Source organism: Chiloscyllium plagiosum, chromosome 41, assembly GCF_004010195.1.
Source record: "Chiloscyllium plagiosum isolate BGI_BamShark_2017 chromosome 41, ASM401019v2, whole genome shotgun sequence".
Lineage (NCBI taxonomy): Eukaryota > Metazoa > Chordata > Chondrichthyes > Orectolobiformes > Hemiscylliidae > Chiloscyllium > Chiloscyllium plagiosum.
In genome coordinates this window covers 11,543,662-11,564,991 of record NC_057750.1, presented here as the reverse complement: position 1 = coordinate 11,564,991, position 21,330 = coordinate 11,543,662, and the positions used below count along the sequence as shown (strand labels likewise).

The following is a 21,330-nucleotide window of genomic DNA, read 5'->3' as shown; positions in this document are numbered from 1 at the left end:
ATGACCTCCCAACTCCTGTACTCAATACTCTGACCAATAAAGGAAAGCATACCAAACGCCTTCTTCACTATCCTATCTACCTGTGACTCCACTTTCAAAGAGCTATGAACCTGCACTCCAAGGTCTCTTTGTTCAGCAACACTCCCTAGGACCTTACCATTAAGTGTATAAGTCCTGCTAAGATTTGCTTTCTCAAAATGCAGCACCTCGCATTTGTCTGAATTAAACTCCATCTGCCACTTCTCAGCCTATTGGCCCATCTGGTCCAGATCCTGTTGTAATCTGAGGTAACTGGAAATATACTGGCATTCACCTTTGAGGAAATAGTAACAGGACATTTAGGAAATAATATATGTAATATAATTAAAGAGTCAACATGGTTTTGTGGAAGGAAAATAGATGTAATGTGTTGATTTGCAAAAGGCATTTGACATAATGCCATAGAAAAGGTTACTGTAATCTTCCTGAGCAAGATCTATGCGCAGATATCCTTGGATGAAGAAACTAGAAATATTGGGTATTAATAAAATGTTCATTGTGAAAATCCCATCTGTCTAATTGTAAGTTTTGAGCTAACATGGCAGGAATGGTCTTTGCTTAACAGGAGAAGCCAAGACTTCTCAGCAGACAACCTCCACCCCTTGAGTCTCAATATGGACTTGGAGAGACACAGACAATATTGCACATATAGTCATACAGCACAGAAACAGACCCTTCGGTCCAACTAGTCCATGCCGAACATATACCCAAACTAAACTAGTCCCACCAGCCTGCTCCTGACCCATATCCCTCCAAACCTTTCTTATTCATGTACTTATCTAAATGTTTTTTAAACATTGTAATTATACCCACATCCACCACTTCCTCAGGAAGTTCTGGCCACATACAAACAACCCTCTATGTAAAACAACTGCCCCTAATGTATTTTTTTTAAATCATTCACCTCTCACTTTAAAAATGTGCCCTCTCGTCTTGAAATATACTACCAAGGAGTGTTCCCTCTGCAGACCAAGTAACTGACTAATCACCTTAAATTCAGCAAAGCTGAAGTGGTAGTCACTTAGCTCCAGAGAGTTGCATTCAATAACAATATTGTATGAGATAAGCACTTATATTCTAATATATCAGCATAGATAGAGGATTTGCTAGCTGCAACCAAAGGAGCCATATGGATACTTGCCTTTATTAGCCATGACGTAGAGTTTAAGAGCAGGGACATTATGCTAGAACTGTCCAAAAAGTTGGATAGGCCACAACTAGAGTATTGCGTGCAGTTCTGAAATCAACATTATAGGCGGGATGTGATGTGCTGGAGACATTGCAGAAGATTTACCAGTATGTTGCCCTGGACTGGAGAGTGATTTGATAGACTGAGGTTGTTTTCTTTGGAGCAGAGGAAACTGAGGTGGGACAGACTTCATTTCCTGAAGAAGGGCTTATGCCCGAAACGTCGATTCTCCTGTTTCCTGGATGCTGCCTGACCTGCTGCGCTTTTCCAGCAACACATTTCCAGACTGAGATGTATAAATTATGAGAGGCATAGACAGGAAAAGACTTTTCCCCTTGATGGAGGGATCAATGACCCAGGGACATAGATTTAAGGTAAGGGAACAGGAGTTTAAGAGCGAATGTGAGAGAATTGTTTTTCACTTAGAGAGCGTTGGGAATCTGGAACTCACTATCTGTAAGGCCGGCAGATGCAGAACCCTTCACAACAATTAAGAAGTATTTAAATGTACACTTTCGGTGCCTAGGCGTACAAGGTTATGAGCCAAGTGCTGGAAGTTGGGAGATTAGAATAGTTAGACATTTGATTTTGACTCGTGCAGACCCAAAAGCCCTTTTTCTGTGCAGTAGGCCTCTACAATAATGCTTCAAGATAAATGGGTAAATTTCAGATGGGCAAACTGTCACTAGTGAGATGCCGATGGATTCATTGCTGGGGGCTCAACTATTTACTATTTATATTAATGTCTTAGATAAATAAACATAGGGAACTGTAGCCAAATATGCTGATGACTCAAAGACTGATTGGAAAGTAAGTTTTGTGAAGCATACAAAGATTCTGTAAAAGCATACAGGTAGTTTGAATGAATAAAGAAAATGTATGAGTTGGAGTAAAATGTGGGAAGCTCAGAGACTATTGCAAAAATAGAAAAGCAGAGCATTATTTAAGATATGTGGAAAACCGTGGTAGGAAGAGATCTGGATGTCCTTGTAATTTAAACAGGTTCTCAGCCGATTCAGCTTGTAATTAGAAAGGCAAATGTAATGTTGACTGATATTGCACAGCAGATGAAGTATGAAAGTAGGAAAGGTTTGCTGTAATTATACAGGGTAGTAGCAATATCACACCAAGATGTACTGTGGTTTTGGTCATTCTAGTTCATGATGGATACACATGCATTGGAGGCAGTTCAGAGAGGTTCACCAGATTGGTTCCCAGGATAAGTAATGAGGAAAGGACCTATAATAATTGCTGGGATTAAGAATATAAGGTAATCTTATTAAACCATAAATTAATGGGAGGGCTGGCACACGGTAAATTCTGAGAGGATAGTCCCTTCTTGTGGGAAGATCTAGGGGCCATATTCCAGAATAGGCAATCTCCCAGTTGAAATTTCTTTTGAATCTTTTGGAATCATCTATCCCAGATTACAATGGGAATGGAGTCACTGAATATATTCCGGTTGACACAAACAAATTATTGAATTATAGGAGAATGAAAGGATATAGGGAGAAAACAGGAAAGGAAGTGGAGGACAACCATCTTACTGAATGGTGGACCAAGCTTGAATGGCCTATTCCTGCTCTTTTTAAAAATGTCTTTATGGGCACATGTAACTGATTGAGAAACGTGATGTAGTTAGCAAAATTATAATCCTTGTGCATTATCCACCTCAACTGCTTCATGGCTTAAGTTCCTTGTTGAATAAAATGGCTAGCCAGTTACAGTGGATTAAAACACTTACCCCAGGTGGGCGCCTGCGTAGCATCTTGTCATGCTTCCTGTTGAGCTTCTCAGCATCTTTGTTGCTCTCCATCTCCTCCCGGCAGCTTTCAAAGTGTGGGTGCTGCAGCAACTGCTCACATGTTAGCCTCTCTGAGGGATCCATCATCAAACAGCCCTAAGATGAACATTGAGGTAACAGATTTCAATACCAAGCCCTTATTAATCCTTCAACAGAGGCATTTTTCATAGAATTTAGCAGAGATCAAGGCACACCCACCTTAACCACTAATCATGACTAGTCCAGCCTCTGTGCAGGACGTGAGACTATCTGCATAAGCGGTAGCAGTGTCTAGAGTCAATGAGGTATGTCCATGACGCAAGAACTATATAGATAGTACATTCAGAGAGTTGGTCACACTGCAAATTGGGAGCAAGCAAGCAGAGAGGGAATGGGTGATTGCTAGGCAGTCCATGAGAAACAGGCAGGTAGTGCAGGAGAACCCAGAAGGTCCCGCTCACTAATCGACTTTCTGCTCTGAATATCAGTGAGAGTGACAGATTCTTGAAGTGCAGCTGGCCCAGCAGGGGAGGAAGAAGCATGGAAGGCAAGTATTGATTTTTCTTTTAGTTTTTAGGAAAGACAGATATTTCTCCAGCCCTCAGTGTAAGCTCAAGATGGTTTGTTGCATACCTGGTGCTAGGGTCAGAATTTCAAGAGTGGATGTAGGACATCGATTTGGGGGAGGGCAAACAATCAGAGGTCATGGTCTACATTGGTAGTAATGACATTGGTAGGAAGTGGGACGGAATCATAAAATAAAATTTTAAAGGAGCTCGGTAGAAAATTTGCAAGCAGGACCTCTAATGTAGCAATCTTCAGATCGCTCCCAGTTTCATGTGCAAGTGAGTACAAAAAAGAAAGATAAGGCTGAAGACTGATGAATATGTAGCTGGAAAGTTAGTGCAAGAAGGATTCTTGGGACACGGACTGGCTTTGGGGATGATATCACCTGTACTAGCTTGATGGGTTGCAATTGAGAGAGTTGGGACTGTGTTTGTTGCAGAAAGTTTTGTTGTTGCTATTGTGGAGGGTTTAAACTAACTCCGTAGAGGTGTGGTCACCAGGAGAGATTATTGAAAAGTAATTCCAGGCTCTACAAAATGCTCCAAGCCCTCAGTTTCTTCCTCTCCCGCTGACCAAACCAGAACCCCTCCACTGACACACTAATTTGATTGTCTGAACTGGTCCTCACCCTCAAGAACTTCTTCAAATCCTTCCACTTTCTTCAGACTAAAGGAGTAACCATGGGCTCCAGGTATGCCTGCCTTTTCATCAGATATGTGGAACAGTCCATCTTCTGTAGTTACACTGGCACCATTTCCCCACTTTTTCCTCCGCTACATTGATGACCATATCAGCGCCACCTCATGCTCCCACAAGGAGGTTGAACAGTTCATCAACTTTACGAATACCTTCCATTCTGACCTTAAGTTCACCTGGACCATCTTGGATACCTCGCTCCCCTTCCTGGACCTCTCTGTCTCCATTTCCAGCAACTCAACATAGACATCTACTTCGAACCCACTGACTCCCACAGCTACCTGGACTACACCTCCTCACCCCCCTCCCCTATAAAAATGCTATCCCTTACTCCCAAATGAGCAATTCCACTCCAGAACATACCAGATGGCCTCCTACTTCAAGGACTGCAATTTCCCCTCCCACATGGTCAACAATGCCCTCCAGGGATTCTGCTCCACTTCCCTCACATTTACCCTTGAACCCTACCCCTCCAACCACAAGAAGGATAAAGCACCCCAGTAGTCACCTTCCACCCAATCTCTGGGTACAGCACATTATCCTCTGACATTTCCACCACCTACAGTCAGACCCCACCACCGCAGATATATTTCCCACCCCATCCCTAACAGCATTCCACAGAGACCATTCCCTCCATGACTCCCTCGTTAGGTCCACGCCCATCGCAAACCCACCCTCCACACCCAGCACCTTCCCTTGCCACCGCAAGAGGTATAAAACGTGTGCCCACACCTCCCCTATCACCTCCATCCAAGGTCCCAAAGGATCCTTCCACATCTGGCAGAGATCTTCCTGCACATCCAAACCTCATCTACTGTGTCCGTTGCTCTTGATGTGGTCTGTTCTAAATTGGGGAGACAGGACACCAACTCATGGAATGTTTCAGGGAACATCTCTGGGACACATGCACCAAACAATCCCACCACCCTGTGGCTGAACACTTCAATTCCCCTTCCCACTCTGCCAAGGTCATGCACGTCCTGGGCCTCCTCTACTGCCAAATCCTAGCTACTAGACCGCCTGGAGGAAGAACACCTCATCTTCTGCCTTGGGATCCTCCAACCACACAGCATCAACGTCTATTTCACTAGTTTCCTCATCTCTCTTCCCCTAGTTTCCTCATCTCTCTTCCCCCTACTTCATCACAGATCCAACCCTCCAACTCCGCATCACTCTCTTGAACTGTCCCACCTGTCCATCTTCCTTCACACCTATCCACTCCACCCTCTGCTCCAGCCTATCATCATCACACACCACCTACATCTACCTATCGCCTTCCTAGCTACCTTCCCCCAGCCCCATCCCCCTCTTTATTTATCTGTCAGCCACCCTGCCACCCACATTCCTGATGATGTGCTTATGCACTAAACATCGATTCTCCTGCTCCTTGGATGCTGCCTGACCTGTTGTGCTTTTCCAGCACAACACCTTTTGACTCTGCACAAAATGCTAGGAGAGGCACAGAGCACTAAAATAGAGAATAAGTAGTTTATTGGTGAAGTCTAAATCAGGATGAGAGTGCACGTACGAGAATGCATGAGTATAGATAATCAGACTGGGGAGTTACTTGCTTGGATGAGTACAGCTCCAAATGGAGACTATTCCATGGGACTCCTGACTTGTGCTGAAAAGATGTTGTACAGGTTTTTGGGAGCTGGAAGTCAGAAGTGAGGTTATATATATATAATACGATTGTAACAAAATTCTGATTATGTATTGAAATGTTGCCATAAGAGGTATGGTTTTCACAATACAGTTAGATAGACAGAGGTAAGGTTTCTGATACATTAATAGCTTTAATGTAAGCAAGTAGTACCAGATGGAACAGTCGTCCATGGCAGTTTTTGTTTTGTTAATTCCACAGCCCAAATTAATATTGTGAGCACCTCCAAATTGATCAATGTGTTCTGTGTATCTTTCCCAGTACAGTGATATTTGGGATGTTTCACATTGTAGAAGCTTGTGGGCAGCTGATACTGTTCACTCACCTTCATTAAGTGAAGGGCCTGAGCAGATATGTGTGGAAACTTCACCTCCAACGGTTCCTGGGTGGGTCAGACAAACAAACAGCAGAATTAGTGAACAGGCTGGGGCTGTTTTCCCTGGAGCGTCGGATGCCGAGGGGTGACCTTATAGAGGTTTACAAAATTATGAAGGGCATGGCTAGGGTAAATAGGCAAAGTCTTTTCCCTGGGGTCGGGGAGTCCAGAACTAGAGGGCACAGGTTTAGGGTGAGGGGGAAAGATATAAAAGAGACCTACGGGGCAACTGTTTCACACAGAGGGTGGTATGTGTATGGAATGAGTTGCCAGAGGATGTGGTGGAGGCTGGTACAATTGCAATATTTAAAAGGCATTTGGATGGGTATATGAATAGGAAGGGTTTGGAGAGATATGGGCCGGATGCTGGCAGGTGGGACTAGATTGGGTTGGGATATCTGGTCGGCATGGACAGGTTGGACTGAAGGGTCTGTTTACATGCTGTACATCTCTATGACTCTAGTGCTCTGACTGATCTTCATTGCACCCGGCTTCAGGCATAATGAATTAACTTGTCCATTGCTGGATGGCTGCCAATGACGGTGAGATAAGGCCTCTGAGTGGACACTAAATGTCCACTTGAGGGCCTCAGTTAAGTGACAGGGTGGTCATACCATCTACAAACTTTCTTGTCATGGACTTAATCATAACTATGGCAGGAAGGCAATGGGATTTCCACATTCCCACCTTACAGAACGATCTTCCTACCGTCAAACTCACATGTAGCTTTGGTGAAGAGAAAAAGAGAGAAAAGAAAAGGATTTAAATTCCATTCACTGTTTTTCAGATGGGACGTTAAAGAGACTATGAAAGATTACAGGGCACCACAAAGCACTATTTCAAAGGAGAGAAGAGCTGTCTTTAATACCGTCTAAAGAAAGGTCACTAAAGTCAATTAATTGTAGTTTTTCTTTGCTATCTGTGTGGAAGTGCCTGTGTTAAATTGACTACCATATTTCCCACGACAGTGACTACATTTTAGAAGTATCTCATTGGCTTTAAAATGCATTGGGACATCCCAAGGCTGTTTGAGACACTTTAGAAATGGAGGTCATTTCACTTAATGAAGGAGGTCCTTTACCATGATGTCAGGAACTGGAATACTGACTCCACTGAAGAACTGGTTGGAACTAAACACCTTTTGGTGCCGAGGGATGAGATCCCCTGTGGGAGCAGAGGGGAATAATTACACAGTGTCAATACAAATTATAAAATGAGGCACAACATCAAGCAAAATATCGAGGTATCCTCATACTGAAGTTAAAAAAAAAGTAAGAGCTGGGAAAACTTAGGAAGTCTGACAGCATCTGTAGAGACAGGAACAGTTAATGTTGAATCTGATATGTTACTTCTATGGAACTCTTTGGCTTTCTGAAAAATAGCCATTTTGGATATAAAATGTTATTTGTTCCTTTCTCCACAGGTGCTGCCAGACCCACTCAGTTTCTTCAGCACCTTCTGTTTTTGTTTCAGATCTCCATTGGTTTGCTTTTACATTCATCCACTAGGATGGCAGGGATCGGAGTGTGCAGTATTGTAGAATCAGTAAATCAGCTTAACTCAGGAGCGCAAAATGTCACTGAACCCCAATGTTATGGACCCTTTGAGGGTCCAAAGTCCAAGAGTGGAATATTGGAAGTGTGAATCTAGCCTGCAAGCTTTTTCTTACACTAGTTCACAATGTTTCCAGTTGCTGATGCCTTGCAAATGTGTATGGGAGGATGTATAGTGATGATGGAGATTGCCAACAGTCTCCAGGACAATTGATTGAATTCCTGGACATTGCTACAAGAAAGTCTGGAGAAAAATCGTAAGGATATTTAAAAAGATGTTTTTCATTTTCTTTGGATATCCTAGAGAAGGAGTGTTGAGGCTGTCAACTGGCAACCAAGACTCGACTAAGCAGGAGTTCACTTTCCACTGGCCATGGGACAGCAGAGCACCATATTCTGGGTGACTACTGACACAATAGTGATGGTTGCAGGAAGTCATGCGCTAAAACTCCAGATACACATCTAACCAAAGTTGTCAACCTTGAGATAAAGGGTTAGGATGTCGCTGATGGACTTCCAGTGTACCGACACACACTGCTAACCCCATGCTGAGGCCAGATGGAAACAGGGTGCAGAATGGAACTTTGCTTAGCCTTAGAGAGGGATGGCAATGTTAAAGAATTCATGGCTATAGCTAGGACTGGTGCTGAGACTGGACATTCATCAGGCAAAGTGGGAACCTCATGAACATGAGCTTGTTAGCTAAGGTGGAATTCCTCACATATTCTGAGCTCATTGTCCCCCACAGAGCCAATCAAATGCTCAAAATGATATATTATGGTTTCTAGTGGGGTTTCAAATAAGATACTGGACATAAAAATGTCTAGTACCAGACTATTTAAAGAAATCAGACTTTATTATAGATGGAATTATCAATGCACTTCTGACTTTAAAGTTCAAACATGAAATACTTCAAAATGATGACAATATTGTAGTTAAACTGCCTTGATGATGGCATTCTGTCACAAAGATCTAATCAGTTTGGAACCTCTTTGGAGCATTCACTACTTATTCAGTATAGTCTCAGTTCATAAATTAATATGACGTATATAACACAAGTGCGTTTGGTGTCAACACAACTAAGCAACAGCAATGACTGAAACTGTTCTAGGATCTGCAGCTCACCCAGTGTCCTCCTGATTAGATAGAGCTGATCGACATCTGACCGTCCAGGCCATAGAGGATTGCCCGAGGTGAGCTCAGCAAAAACACAGCCTATTGCCCAGACATCCACTGGGGGTCCATATTGCGTATCTCCAACCAGAAGTTCTGGGGCACGGTACCAGCGAGTTGCCACATAATCAGTGTAGTCATCCCCTGGACCGGCTGGAACAGAGTGATTAAGATGTTAACATGTTAACGTCAGACCAGGTCAATTACATTTCCCTAAAAGAAACAGTAGGGATCCCAAGAGGGGCACCTACTTTAAACCTCTCAGGTGACTTGGGCCCATTCACTCCAGTTTGTCAACTGTCTCTCTCGTACGTAAACGAAAAACTTCCAATGACTTCAGCATGCCGTCCAAAATGCTTTACGGCCAATTAAATTTTCTTGAAATGTGGTCACTATTGCAAGGTAGGAAATTTGACAGCCAATTTTCAAATCATAAGATCTCACAACAGTAATACTGAAATGATGAGATAATCCGTCTTTAACAATGTTGGTCGTGCTGTAAATATTAGCACAGGATTTTACCCTCCATGAGAGATCTCCAGCATCACTGATACTAATTTGATTCTTTCAGTCAGATGTCAAGGAACGGCTGAAGGCACTGGTAACAAACTACCCTGAAGAGCTCCTGCAGTGATCTCCTGGGGCTGACATGATAGACCTCTAACAACCACAACCATCTTCCTTTGTGCCAGGTGCGAAAAGGCTGTGGGTGCTGACAACATTCCAGCAATAATACTGAGGACTGTGTTCCAGAACTAGCTGCGCCCTTAGTCAAGCTGTTTCACTACAATGGAAACTACCTAGCAATCAGGAAAGTTGCTCAACTATGTTCTGTTCACAAAAAGGACAAATCCAATTTGGACGACATTTTTAAGGAATTCTAATCCATTCATGGGCATTGCTGGCTGGGCTGGTATTTATTGCTCATCCCTAGAGGCTATTGAGAATGTGTTGGTGAGCTGCTTTCTGGAACTGTTGCTGTCTGTGTGCTGTATAACAGACTTATAACACTGTTATCGAGGACTGTAAAGCAGAGGTACTTCAGGAATGGCCATGTATTTCCAAATCAGGATGGTGATTGGCTTGGAAGGGAACTTGCAGTGTTTGATGGTATAGTTTCTGCTGCTTGCGTCCTTCCAGATGATACTAGGTTTGGAAGGTTCTGTCTGAGGAACTTTGGTGAATTTCTGCATTGCATCTAGTAGTTGGTACATACTGCTGTGATTGAGAGTCAGTGGTAAAAATAAAATGGATGCGGTGGCAATCAAGTGATCTGTTTATCCCACACAGAGTTTCGCTTCTTGAGTGTTGTTGGAGCTTCGCTTATCTAGGGAAATGTAGACTGATAGGATGGTAATTAGAATCATAGAATCTCCACATTGTGTAAATAGGCCCTACGGCCCAACAAGTGTACACTGACCCTCCGAAGAGTAACCCACCCAGACCTATTCCCCTACCCAATACTCGCTCCTGACTTGTGCCTTGCAGATGGTGGACAGTTTTGGGAAGTCAGAAAGTGAGTTATTCATTGCAGTATTCCTAGCTTCTGACCTGTTCTGTTGCCACTGTATTAATACGGATGGTCCAATTCAGTTTCTGGTCAATGGTAATCCCAACATATTGATAATTGAGGATTCAGCAATGGTAACCCCATTGAATATTGAAGGACGATGGTTTGATTCTCTATTGTTAGAGATGATCATTGTCTGACATTTATGTGGCGCAAATGCTATTTGCCACTTGTCTCCCAAGCCTGGATATTGTCCAGGTCTCACCGCACTTGGATATGAAATACTTAAGTACCTGAGTAGTCGCAAGTGCTGCTGAACACTGTAATCATTAGCTAACATCCGCATATTTGACCCTATGATGGAGGGAAGTCCTTTGAAGAAACTACTGAAGATGGTTGGGCCTATGACACTCCCTTGAGGAACTCCTCCAGAGATGTCCTGCAGCTATGACGACTGACCTCCAACATTCTTACTTTCTGCCAGAAATGACTCCAACGAATGCAGGTTAGGTAACTGGCCATGCTAAATTGCCCGTAATGTGCAGGGATGTGTAGGTTAGGGGCATTAGTCAGGGGTAAATGTAGAGTAATAGGATAGAGGAATGGGTCTGGGTGGTTAATCTTCAGAAGTTCGGTGTGGACTTATTGGGCCAAAGGGCCTGTATCACTTTGAGGATTCTATGATTCTAATTACTGTCCTATCAGTCTATATTTGAACACATAAATAGTGAAAGGGGTCATTTGCAGCACTATTAGGAGGCAGTTGCTCAGCAGAAATCTGGTCATTGACACCCAATGTAGGTTTTGCCAGAGCCACTCAACTCCTGCCCTTGTTGCAGCATTGGTCCTAACAGACAAAAGCGCTGAACTCCAGAGGTGAGGTGACTGTGATTATTCTCAACATCAAAAGAATTTGACCAAGTAAAACTTAAAGAAGTCTCAGAAAAACTGAAATCAGTAGGAATTGGAAAGGGGGAAGAAACTCTCCTCTTGTTGGAGTCATATCTGTCACAAAGGAAGATGGTTGTGGTTGTTGGAGGTCTATTATATCAACCCCAGGAGATCAGTGCAGGAGCTCTTTGGGGTAGCTTGTTAACCCAACCACCTTGAAGTACTTCAGCAAACACCTTCCCTCCATCAAGCCATATGTGCACTGAAGAATGCACAATGTTCAGCACCTTTTGTGACTCTTCAGATACTGAAATCATCATTGTCCATATGCAGTAAGATCCAGACAACATCTATGCTTGGGCTGATAAATGGTAATTAACATTTGCGCCACACAGGTGTCGAAAAATGACCATATCAAACTGGAGAGAATCTAACCATCATCCTTGTTGTTCAACAGCATTACCATTGATAAATCCCTTGTGATCAATATCCAAGGACTTACCATTGACCAGAAACTGATCAGAACCAGTCATGTAAATGCTGTGCCTACAAGAACAGGCCAGAGGCTGGAATTCTGTGGAGAACACATCACCTTGTGACTTCCCAAAACCTGTTTACTTTCTATAAAGCACAATAAAGGGGTGTGATGGACTCTCACCTTGCTTGAGTGAATGCAGCCCCAACAATAACCAAGAAACTTAACATCACCCAGGACAAAGCAGCCTGCTTGACTGGCACCTTATGTACCATCTTCACCAATTGTGCACTGACGGCAGTGTGCACCATCTATAAGATGTGCTGCAATAACTTACCATTATTTCTTCAATAGCACCTCCCAAACTTGCGACAGGTACCATTCAGAGGAAGAAGAATGCATGTGCAAAGGAACACCAACCAACCACGGGTTCCCCTCCAAGCCACATATTATCCTGACTTGAAAGTATATTGTTATTGTTTAACTGTCACTATCCATGATCCAACTGTGCCTTGGCTGATTCCCCCTTTCTGCTGCTCTCCACTTTACCTGCTAGAAGAGAGCAGCTTTTCAGCTTTGATTAAGTGGCTGAAATACAGACATCAGTTTTAAAAAGAGTTCTTTCTGCTCAAGTAATTTCATGTATCTCTTCATGTGTTTTGTGGTCTATGCACAGAATTTTCAGTTCTTGTCTTAGCATCCTCATTTAAATGGCCTCCATTTTATTCCACAAGTTCTGTCTTATGTGTTTACTGATCACTCAAAGTTTTGAGGCATGTAGAAAAGTGGAGAGAATGTAGCACCATATTGATGTTTTTCCCTTGCTCCTTCATCTTCACAAAATTAATTTTGGTTATTTCTATCGTTCTTCTAACTTGCTGAATATTATCTGTTATAACTTGTCCTAACATTGATGAGCTTATACCCTGTTCCAATGTAACACCACCCACTTCAATCTTTCCTCTGGATTCTTCCAGCCTAGTCATTCTACCTACTTTGCTATTGTGTTATTGATGGTTGTACTCAATCCATATTCCACACATCTAGATTTAAACTGACCTATATATTTTGTAACCATCTCACCACATTTAGGATGTAGGTTTGCTCGCTGAGCTGTAGGTTTGATATCCAGACTTTTCATTACCTGGCTAAGTAACATCACTTGGCGACCTCCAAGTGAAGCGAAGCTGTTGTCTCCTGCTTTCTATTTATATGTTTGTCCTGGATGGGGTTCCTGGGGTTTGTGGTGATGTCATTTCCTGTTCATTTTCTGAGGGGTTGATAGATGGTATCTAGATCTATGTGTTTGTTTATGGCATTGTGGTTAGTGTGCCAGGCCTCTAGGAATTCTCTGGCATGTCTTTGCTTAGCCTGTCCCAGGATAGATGTGTTGTCCCAGTCGAAATGGTGTTTTTTTCATCCGTGTGTAGGGCTATGAGGGAGAGAGGGTCGTGTCTTTTTGTGGCTAGCTGGTGTTCGTGTATCCTGGTGGCTAACTTTCTTCCTGTTTGTCCTACTTAGTGTTTGTGGTAGTCCTTGCATGGAATTTTGTACAATCCATGGACAAAACCAACATCATCTACAAAATCTACAGATCTAGATCCCATCTATCAACCCCTCAGAAAACGAATAGGAAATGACATCACCACAAACCCCAGGAACCCCATCCAGGACAAATATATAAATAGAAAACAGGAGACAACAGCTTCGTTCACTCGGAGGTCACCACTGATGATGTTACCTAGCCAGGTAATGAAACGTCTGGATATCAAACTTACAACTCAGCGAGCAAACCTACACCCTAAACCTCAACCTGAGCTACAAACCTTGCAAAAATCCCACCACATCCTTCATATTAATGTTAATCTACATATTCTCCTTAACAACGTTTACACAGATAATCAGATTTTCATGCCACGGACAGTTTACAGCAGTTAGGGGAAATCTACAGTTGTTCACATCACTGTAATTATAATTCATTGGAAAATTATTGCTGGCCTGGCCAAAATAAGAGATTCCACATATTTGCTCAAAGTTTTATTCTTTTTCAAAAGTTGAGACCCTGAAATGCAACATTGGGTAACTTAAATGTTAAAAATCTCTTCAACTGAATAAATAAAATGCTGTTGTACATACAGAAGTGTTGCCATAGGGTTGGCAGCTCTGATGCAGAAAGGAAATAAACTCACTCAAGATTCTTGCAAAGCCAAAATCGCAGAGTTTGATGACTCCGTGCTTGGTGATGAGGATGTTCTCTGGTTTCACGTCTCTGTGGATGCACTAAGAAATAGTCGTGGAAAGTCAGTCAGCAGCTGTAAACAAGTTTGCGGCATAAGAATAACCCAGACCAAGCACCTAAAGTCACGTGTTTTGCTCCAATGAACTGGAGTCAGCATGCAATTCGTGCAATTTATTCATTTGTCCAAGGCTTGACATGGTGAGGTAAATATATTGCCATTTACCACAGAATGCATAGTCAGTATTTTGTGCTGTTGGCTCATGGCTCCACAAAGAACCAATTGGCATAATTTCACTCAACTCCTTCAGAGTCAATCCTACCTGTACTGGGTTAATGGTGGAATATGTGGCAACCCAGAGGTCAAGTGGAAATCCCATTATGGTGAGGTTGTGAAACCAAAGGTGGCTTCACTCAAAAACTGACTGTGAAAACTGCTAGAAAATTATTAACGCTCAAATGAAGAAAAAGCAAGCTGCCATCCTTCTCTGCTAGATAGGACTTCAATCTGACATTACCTGGATATGCATTACTGTTTAACTCAGTTATAGAACTAGTTTCACACGGCAAATTAATGTGGTTGCATCCTGAGATTATTTCACCGACCAGCCAAAACAGAGCAATGGCCAGATATCCCACCACAGTGGGAGAGTCAGAGTCATAGAGTTGCACAGCATGGAAACAGACCCTTTGGTTCAACTTGTCCATGCCGATCAGATATATAAAATAAATCTAGTCCTATTTGACAGCATTTGGCCCCTATCCCTCTAAACTCTTCCTATTCATATACCCATCCAGATGGTTTTTAAATGTTGTAATTGTATCAGCTTCTACCACTTCCTCTGACAGTTCATTCCATACATGCACCACCCTCTGTGTGAAAAAGTTGTCTCTTAGGTTATGCAAGCCTGCAGCGATTTTAGCAGTTATTGATAATTCAAGCTGATCTATACTCACTGGCTATAGACACTGGCTTGGTGCACTGGATGTTGGGGAAATATGCTACCGATGTACTGACCAACAACACTTGCCATGCCTGAGCTTAAGAAGCAGCTTACATTTAATCATTCATGCCTCTTTGAAAGAGCTATGAATTAGTTGCACTCGTACTGTCCTTTTCTCAAAGACCTGCAAGTAGTTATTTTAAATATGGAGTGACTAATCTGAAAGCCAAAATTACTGACTGCACGTGTGTAAAAGAAGACTGTGAAGTCAGCCATGAAGACAGGACACAGGAAACACCTGTCAATGTATCGTCACCGCCACTGTATTCTGTAAGCAGTGACATCAGACATCACCAGCTGTGGGATCACAGGAGGGGGATTGAGGAGACAGGGTTGAGGGGGAGCTTCCCTTCACCACCTGGCCAAAATTTGCTGTGGTGGATGGCAGTGCGCAGGCTCAGTGCCAGCAGTGTTTGGATCATAAGCAGTATGAGTGCTGGTGACGGATAGTTGCTTCTTTGTTGGATCCGCAATTGGTTAGTTTTTGGCTGAGTGGATGGAGCGACTGGATCTGGCAGCACTGGAAACTTCTTGCATTGGCCACAAATGCTGAAACATGCATTTTAAACAGGTGGAAGAAAAAGAGATAAGGTTCCTGGCTGTTGTTATTTTGTAACTTTTCAATTACGTGGCACAGCTAACCTTTGTACCTGCAAATGGTACAAAGTGGTGGTGTTCACAATAAATTCAGTCTTTTAAATGTTTATCCAATTCTCTTTGAAATTGACTGTTGAATCTGTTTCTGCAGAGGCATTCCAGACATGAAAATGTACTGCCCATCCCTGGTACCATCTTAGACTCTTCCCTTCACACTTACATTGTGCTTATGACAGAAGTTGACAGCCTGCAGTGTCTGCCTTATGATTCTCTTCACTTGATCTTCTGCAACTCTGGAAGTGAGGGAAAGAGAGAGGGATACATTTTTTTAAATGTGCAGTCATTCAAACCTCACAACTGGACCATTTCAAGTGTGGCAGTGTAAGAGGAACTGGTAACGTTTTTTTTTAGAAGTAATGATGCATTATTTAAAGCTGCAGACATGACCTTCAAAGAGCCTGATATTTATAGTCACAAAGGTCTCCTTTCACTTGACAATCAAATTATGTTTTACCAAAGTCTTCACTGCTACCTTAGAAAGCACCCCACTTATGTGCAAATGAGATGGTTGCAGTAGAAGTTAATTACTGTCACATGAATCTAAATGAGACAGCAGTTAATTGGCAGCCATAGCAGGAGTGGCACAGATGGCAACTGCAGAGCTGCTGCAAGGAAATTCCAGAACTGTTGGGGAGTTAATTTGAAACTTTATATGCTAACAGTAACCATCTCACCACTTTCTTCCTCCCTTTTCTGCAACTTTTTTTCCTTGGGCTCTATCACCTTTTAACAGTCGGACATAAATATAAGAAAACAATCAAGCAATTCATGGGGACTACCATATCCCAAGTCCTTGCCCTTACCAACTTCATATATAAATACATGCGCACTTTTCTCATATGCCACTGGATAGTGGGTGATTACAAGCAGTCTGTTTTTATTTCCTGTAGTACCCACTAAACACAGGGTGTTGAGATCTGTGTGGCTTAATATCAGCAACTTGATTCAATTGCTTTAGATAGTAATTTTCTGTGGTCAGAGAGAAATGATTTCCCGAGACATCAATGGTTACTTGTCAATTGTGTAATTTGGTATTGCACCTTAATCTGCCCACAACTGCAGGAGTAGTGAGTGGGTACCAAATCAGAATACCCCAATATTGAACAGAACATAATCACAGGAATATTATGATGCAGAAGGAGACTATTCAGCCCATTATGTCTGTGCCAGCTCTCTGAACATTTTAACTGGGTGCCAATCTCTTGCCTTTTTCTTATAATCCCACACCAGCAAACGAAATATGAGCAAATTGCATATCAATCAGATCCAGAAAAAAATCCAGAATAAAAACTAGCCTTTCCTAACCATTTTTAAAGATTAAAATAAAACCTTTTTAAACATGGCAGACACATACCAGTTGCTTTCAAATATATCTTGTGGTTCAGGACGTAACACCTATGCCTCCAAACCAGAAGATGTGTGTTTAGTACTCATTTAAATACTTGTTGGCTAAACTAAAAGCATTCATGAGGAGGTAGGCGAGGGAAGAAATTGTTGGGGGCTTGTATGAAAGTTTGTATCTTGTTTAGTCACAGCAGACGTCCGAGGACTGGGAAATAGCCAATTTTGTTTCATTTTTTTTAAGGAGAAACAACAGAGATAATCCAGAAAAGTAAGGCAGGTGGATCTTACTTCAATGGTAAGGAAATTATTGAAGAAAATTCTTAGGGATAGGATTTATTCACATTTGGACTTATTAGTGACAGGCAGCATAGCTAGGTCGTCTCACAAACTTGATTGAGTTTTTGAGAAAGAGACAAAGACGATTGATGAGGGTAGGATGGTGGATGTAGCCTGCATGAACTTTAGCAAAAGCCTTTGACAAGGTCTCTCTTGACAGGACGTGAAGTCACATGGGAACTGAAAGATGGATAAAGAATTGGCTTGGTCATAGGAGACAGAGACTAGCAATAGAAGGGTGTTTTCTGACTGGAAATCTGAGACTGGTGGTGGTGTTCGATACTGACTAACGCTGGGACCCATGTTGTTTGTTATATGTATAAATGATTTGGAGGAGAACGTAGGTGCTCTGATTAGTAAGTTTGCAGACAAAAAGGTTGGGGGTAGCTGACTACTGTGAGGAGGACTGCCAGAGTATACAGAAGGATATAAATAAGCTAGAGACTTGGGCAGAGAAATAGCAGATGGAATTTAATCTCAACAAATGAAAGGTGATGCATTTTGGAACGTCTAACACAGGAGGAAAATAAATGGCAAAACCCTTAGAAGCATTAACATACAGAGGAATCTAGGTGTACAGGTCTAGAGTTCTTTGAAAGTTGCAACACAAATGGATAAGGTGCAAAGATTGCACTTTCTCCTAAATGGATAAGGTGGTCAAGAAGAGGGATGGCATCCTTGCCTGCATCAGTTGGAGCATAGATTGGCAAGTCATTGTTGCAGCTGTACAGAACTCTAGTAAAGCCACATTTGGAAAACTGCATGCACTTCTGATCACCGCACTACCAAAAGAATGTGCAGGCTTTGGAGAGGGTACAGAAAAGGTGTACAGGGATGTTGTCTCGTTTGGAGGATATTAGCTGAGGAGAGATTGGAAAAATTCTAGTGTTTTCACCTGGATGTCGGAGGCGAAGGAGCAACCTGATAAAAGTTTACAAAATAATGAGAGGCAGCTTTTTTGTTTTACACAGAGGATGGTAAGTGTCTGAAATGTGTTGCCAGCAGAGGTGGTAGATGCAGATACAATAGCAACATTTAAGAGGCATCTTGATAGATGCATGAATAGGCAGGAAATAGAGGGATACGGACCGCATAGAGGCAAAGAGTTTTTAATTTAGAAAGTAGTAATGTGTTGCCACAGGCTTAATGGGCCAAAAGGATGTTCCTGTGCTATACAGTGGTTTGTTCTTTAGTTCAATAGGTTATGATAATCTGCTAATCTTTCCAACATTTTCTCACTATGTCCAACAGGGAAAAAGTGTGAAGATATATAACAATTGAGGTTTTCCAAAATTTAATTTTGGCTCCTTACTGGCTAACATAGAATAGTAGTCTGCTGGATCTTGTTGGATTATCATCCAGTCTATCCAATTGCCCAGTACTCAGGAATGTTGTTGAATATAATCTAACTCAAGCATCAGAGTTCATAGGTCCGAAATATGTTTTACAGCAGTTTTATCTTATGTCCTACCTAGGGCTACTTAATATATTGTCTAGCAAAGGAGTCTAACTATCTGCTTAATTTTCTTGCTGTACAGTTTTAATTAGCTTTTCATCTCTTCCTCAGGAAAGAAAATTTCAAATGGCTGCTTTATAATGATAGATCCTAAAAGAATCAAAAAGCTGCTGTTTTATTGTTTCCCATCAGCTGATTAAGCCTACACTTCTTTCCCTGCAGCTGTCTGGTTAATATGCAGTACAGAACCTAACTCTAACTGTGAATGTGCTCCCTGCAAATGCAAACAGTGCCTTGTTGCCATGGCAAACGCTACACATTCTACAGTTCTTGGCTTTCCCCTCCTCTCACGTGTGTGTCTCTCGATCATACTCTTGACATGTCCATTCCTCCACCCTCCATCATCATCACCACGACCAATAGTTCCTTTACTGTCATTCCTATCCCTCCTTTCCTTGTAACCACCCCCCCTCCCCACCACCTGCCCTTGCCGTCACCACCAGTATGAACTGAAATATAAGTGGTTACCCTGGAGATTGTGGAATGCCACTTGCAAACCTACCATGAGCTATATTGCCTGCTCAGCACATTAAATAAGTTAAGTCATTCACTGGGCCAATGGCAAGTGGAGGAGAGAGCATGGTTCAGTTACTTTTTTTTGGGGGGGGTGGGGTGATGCTGCACGGAGCAATGCAGGAGGTGCTGTTGATTGACTGAACCAAATCCAGTGTTACTGCCATCTTATTATCTGGTCATATATCTGTATATTGATTAGGGTAAAACAAACAAATGTCTACTATTATTCTTCCATCCTCCCAACAGACCACTGGAGTTTAAAGCCAACCCAATCCCAACTTTTCAATTTGTCTCTTGACCTACACAGTTTTGGTCCTTGTTCGATGGAGAACTAGGCATCATCATTAAGGCCAGGGTGTGTTTGGCACTCCAGGGTAACAGCTGCCAGGTAATCAGCAGTAAAAATAAATGGAGTTGGACAAGTCAGGCAGCAACCTCTGTTCACTGCACCGAAGGCTTTTCTTGCCGTGTAAACAGCCAAAAAATTCAGATCATATATCTCAATCTGTGCATGCTTAACCTTTTCCTTGTACCCTTTGTGTTCTGTTGTTGCTCCTCAGGGCTTTTGAAATGGTTTCCTTTAGTTGTTTAACTGCACACAGCTGAACACTCAAAATTCTTTTCCGTTTAGGCCTTGGTTTGAAGTTCCAGGCACAATGCGTCACCAGGCAACCAATGAGTGACTCCTAGATAACGTGCAATGACAAAGGCCCTTAGCCAACCCTGGTGCTACAACACTGCCAGAACACAGTGATATCATTATTATTAAGTGACTGCATGAATTTTTTAAAAAAGTAACTGATAATAACTGGATTATACAGTTGAAAAGGACCTTTCATCTCCAGAAGAGAGCTGAGGATATGTTTACATGGCTTTTGTGATCACAATTTAACCCCAGGTAGAAAGTATTGTTTACAGTGACTACTTAATAGAGAACAACAAGCCATATTTGAGCTGGCCCAAATGTAATAGGTAAGAAGGTGGGCTTCAGGTTATACATATTGGCATCCACTTAGCCCCCAATGGCTGACTCTCCCAGCAGAAACAAGTTCTTGGGTTTCTTTAATACATTTAACCAGGAGACTATAACAAACCTAGACTATTTAACATTCTGAAAACTAGATCAGGATGAGTTGAGGACTACAGGATGCAGAGCTTGGAGAGAAGAACTGGAGTCATAAAGAGACTATTACAAGCAATCAGTACAGATGTAAGTACCAATGTGGGGAAGATGAAACCTACTGTTGTACAAGGAAGGCAGATTCTACCATTATTTGCTGAACAAACTTTCTACAGTCTTTTGAGAATGTAACTAATAGACAAATACGAGAGAACCAGTGGATGTTGTTTATTTGCATGTTCAGAAGGCTTTTGATAAGATCCATCATGAGAGGTTAGAGAGCGAAGTTAAAGTGCACATTACCGGGTTAATGTATTTGCATGGATCAAGAATTGGTTAACAGGCAGGAAACAGAGAGTGGGAATAATTGGGTCTTTTTCTAAGTGGCAGGTAGTGACTAGTGGGGTACTACAAGGCATCAGTACTTGGGCCCCAGCTCTTCACAATGATGTATCAATGACCTGGATGAGGGAACCAAATGCAATATTTCCAAGTTTTCTGATACGAAACTGGATGGAATTGTGAATTGTGAAACTTCAAGGTGATCCAGACAAGTTGAGTGAATGAGCAAAATACATGGCAGATGCAATGCAATGTTGCTTAGTGTGAAGTTGTATGCTTCAGTGTGAAAATTATGAAGGAAGAGTATTATTAAAATGGTGATGGAAAGCGTTGATGTACAAAGG

The 21,330-nt window shown here is 42.2% G+C and overlaps 1 protein-coding gene across 1 annotated transcript in view; it reads right to left on the bottom strand.

Moving 5' to 3' along the window:
* Positions 1-21,330, bottom strand: part of LOC122542860 (cyclin-dependent kinase-like 1) — a 59,955-nt gene that overhangs the window by 7,355 nt on the left and 31,270 nt on the right. The window contains exons 3-8 of the mRNA XM_043680961.1: positions 15,973-16,045; positions 14,105-14,195; positions 8,992-9,192; positions 7,395-7,477; positions 6,263-6,319; positions 2,973-3,128 (exon numbers count right to left, since the gene is read on the bottom strand). Of these exons, the coding sequence (XP_043536896.1) occupies positions 2,973-3,128; positions 6,263-6,319; positions 7,395-7,477; positions 8,992-9,192; positions 14,105-14,195; positions 15,973-16,045 (661 nt within the window). The remainder of the gene's footprint in view (positions 1-2,972; positions 3,129-6,262; positions 6,320-7,394; positions 7,478-8,991; positions 9,193-14,104; positions 14,196-15,972; positions 16,046-21,330) is intronic.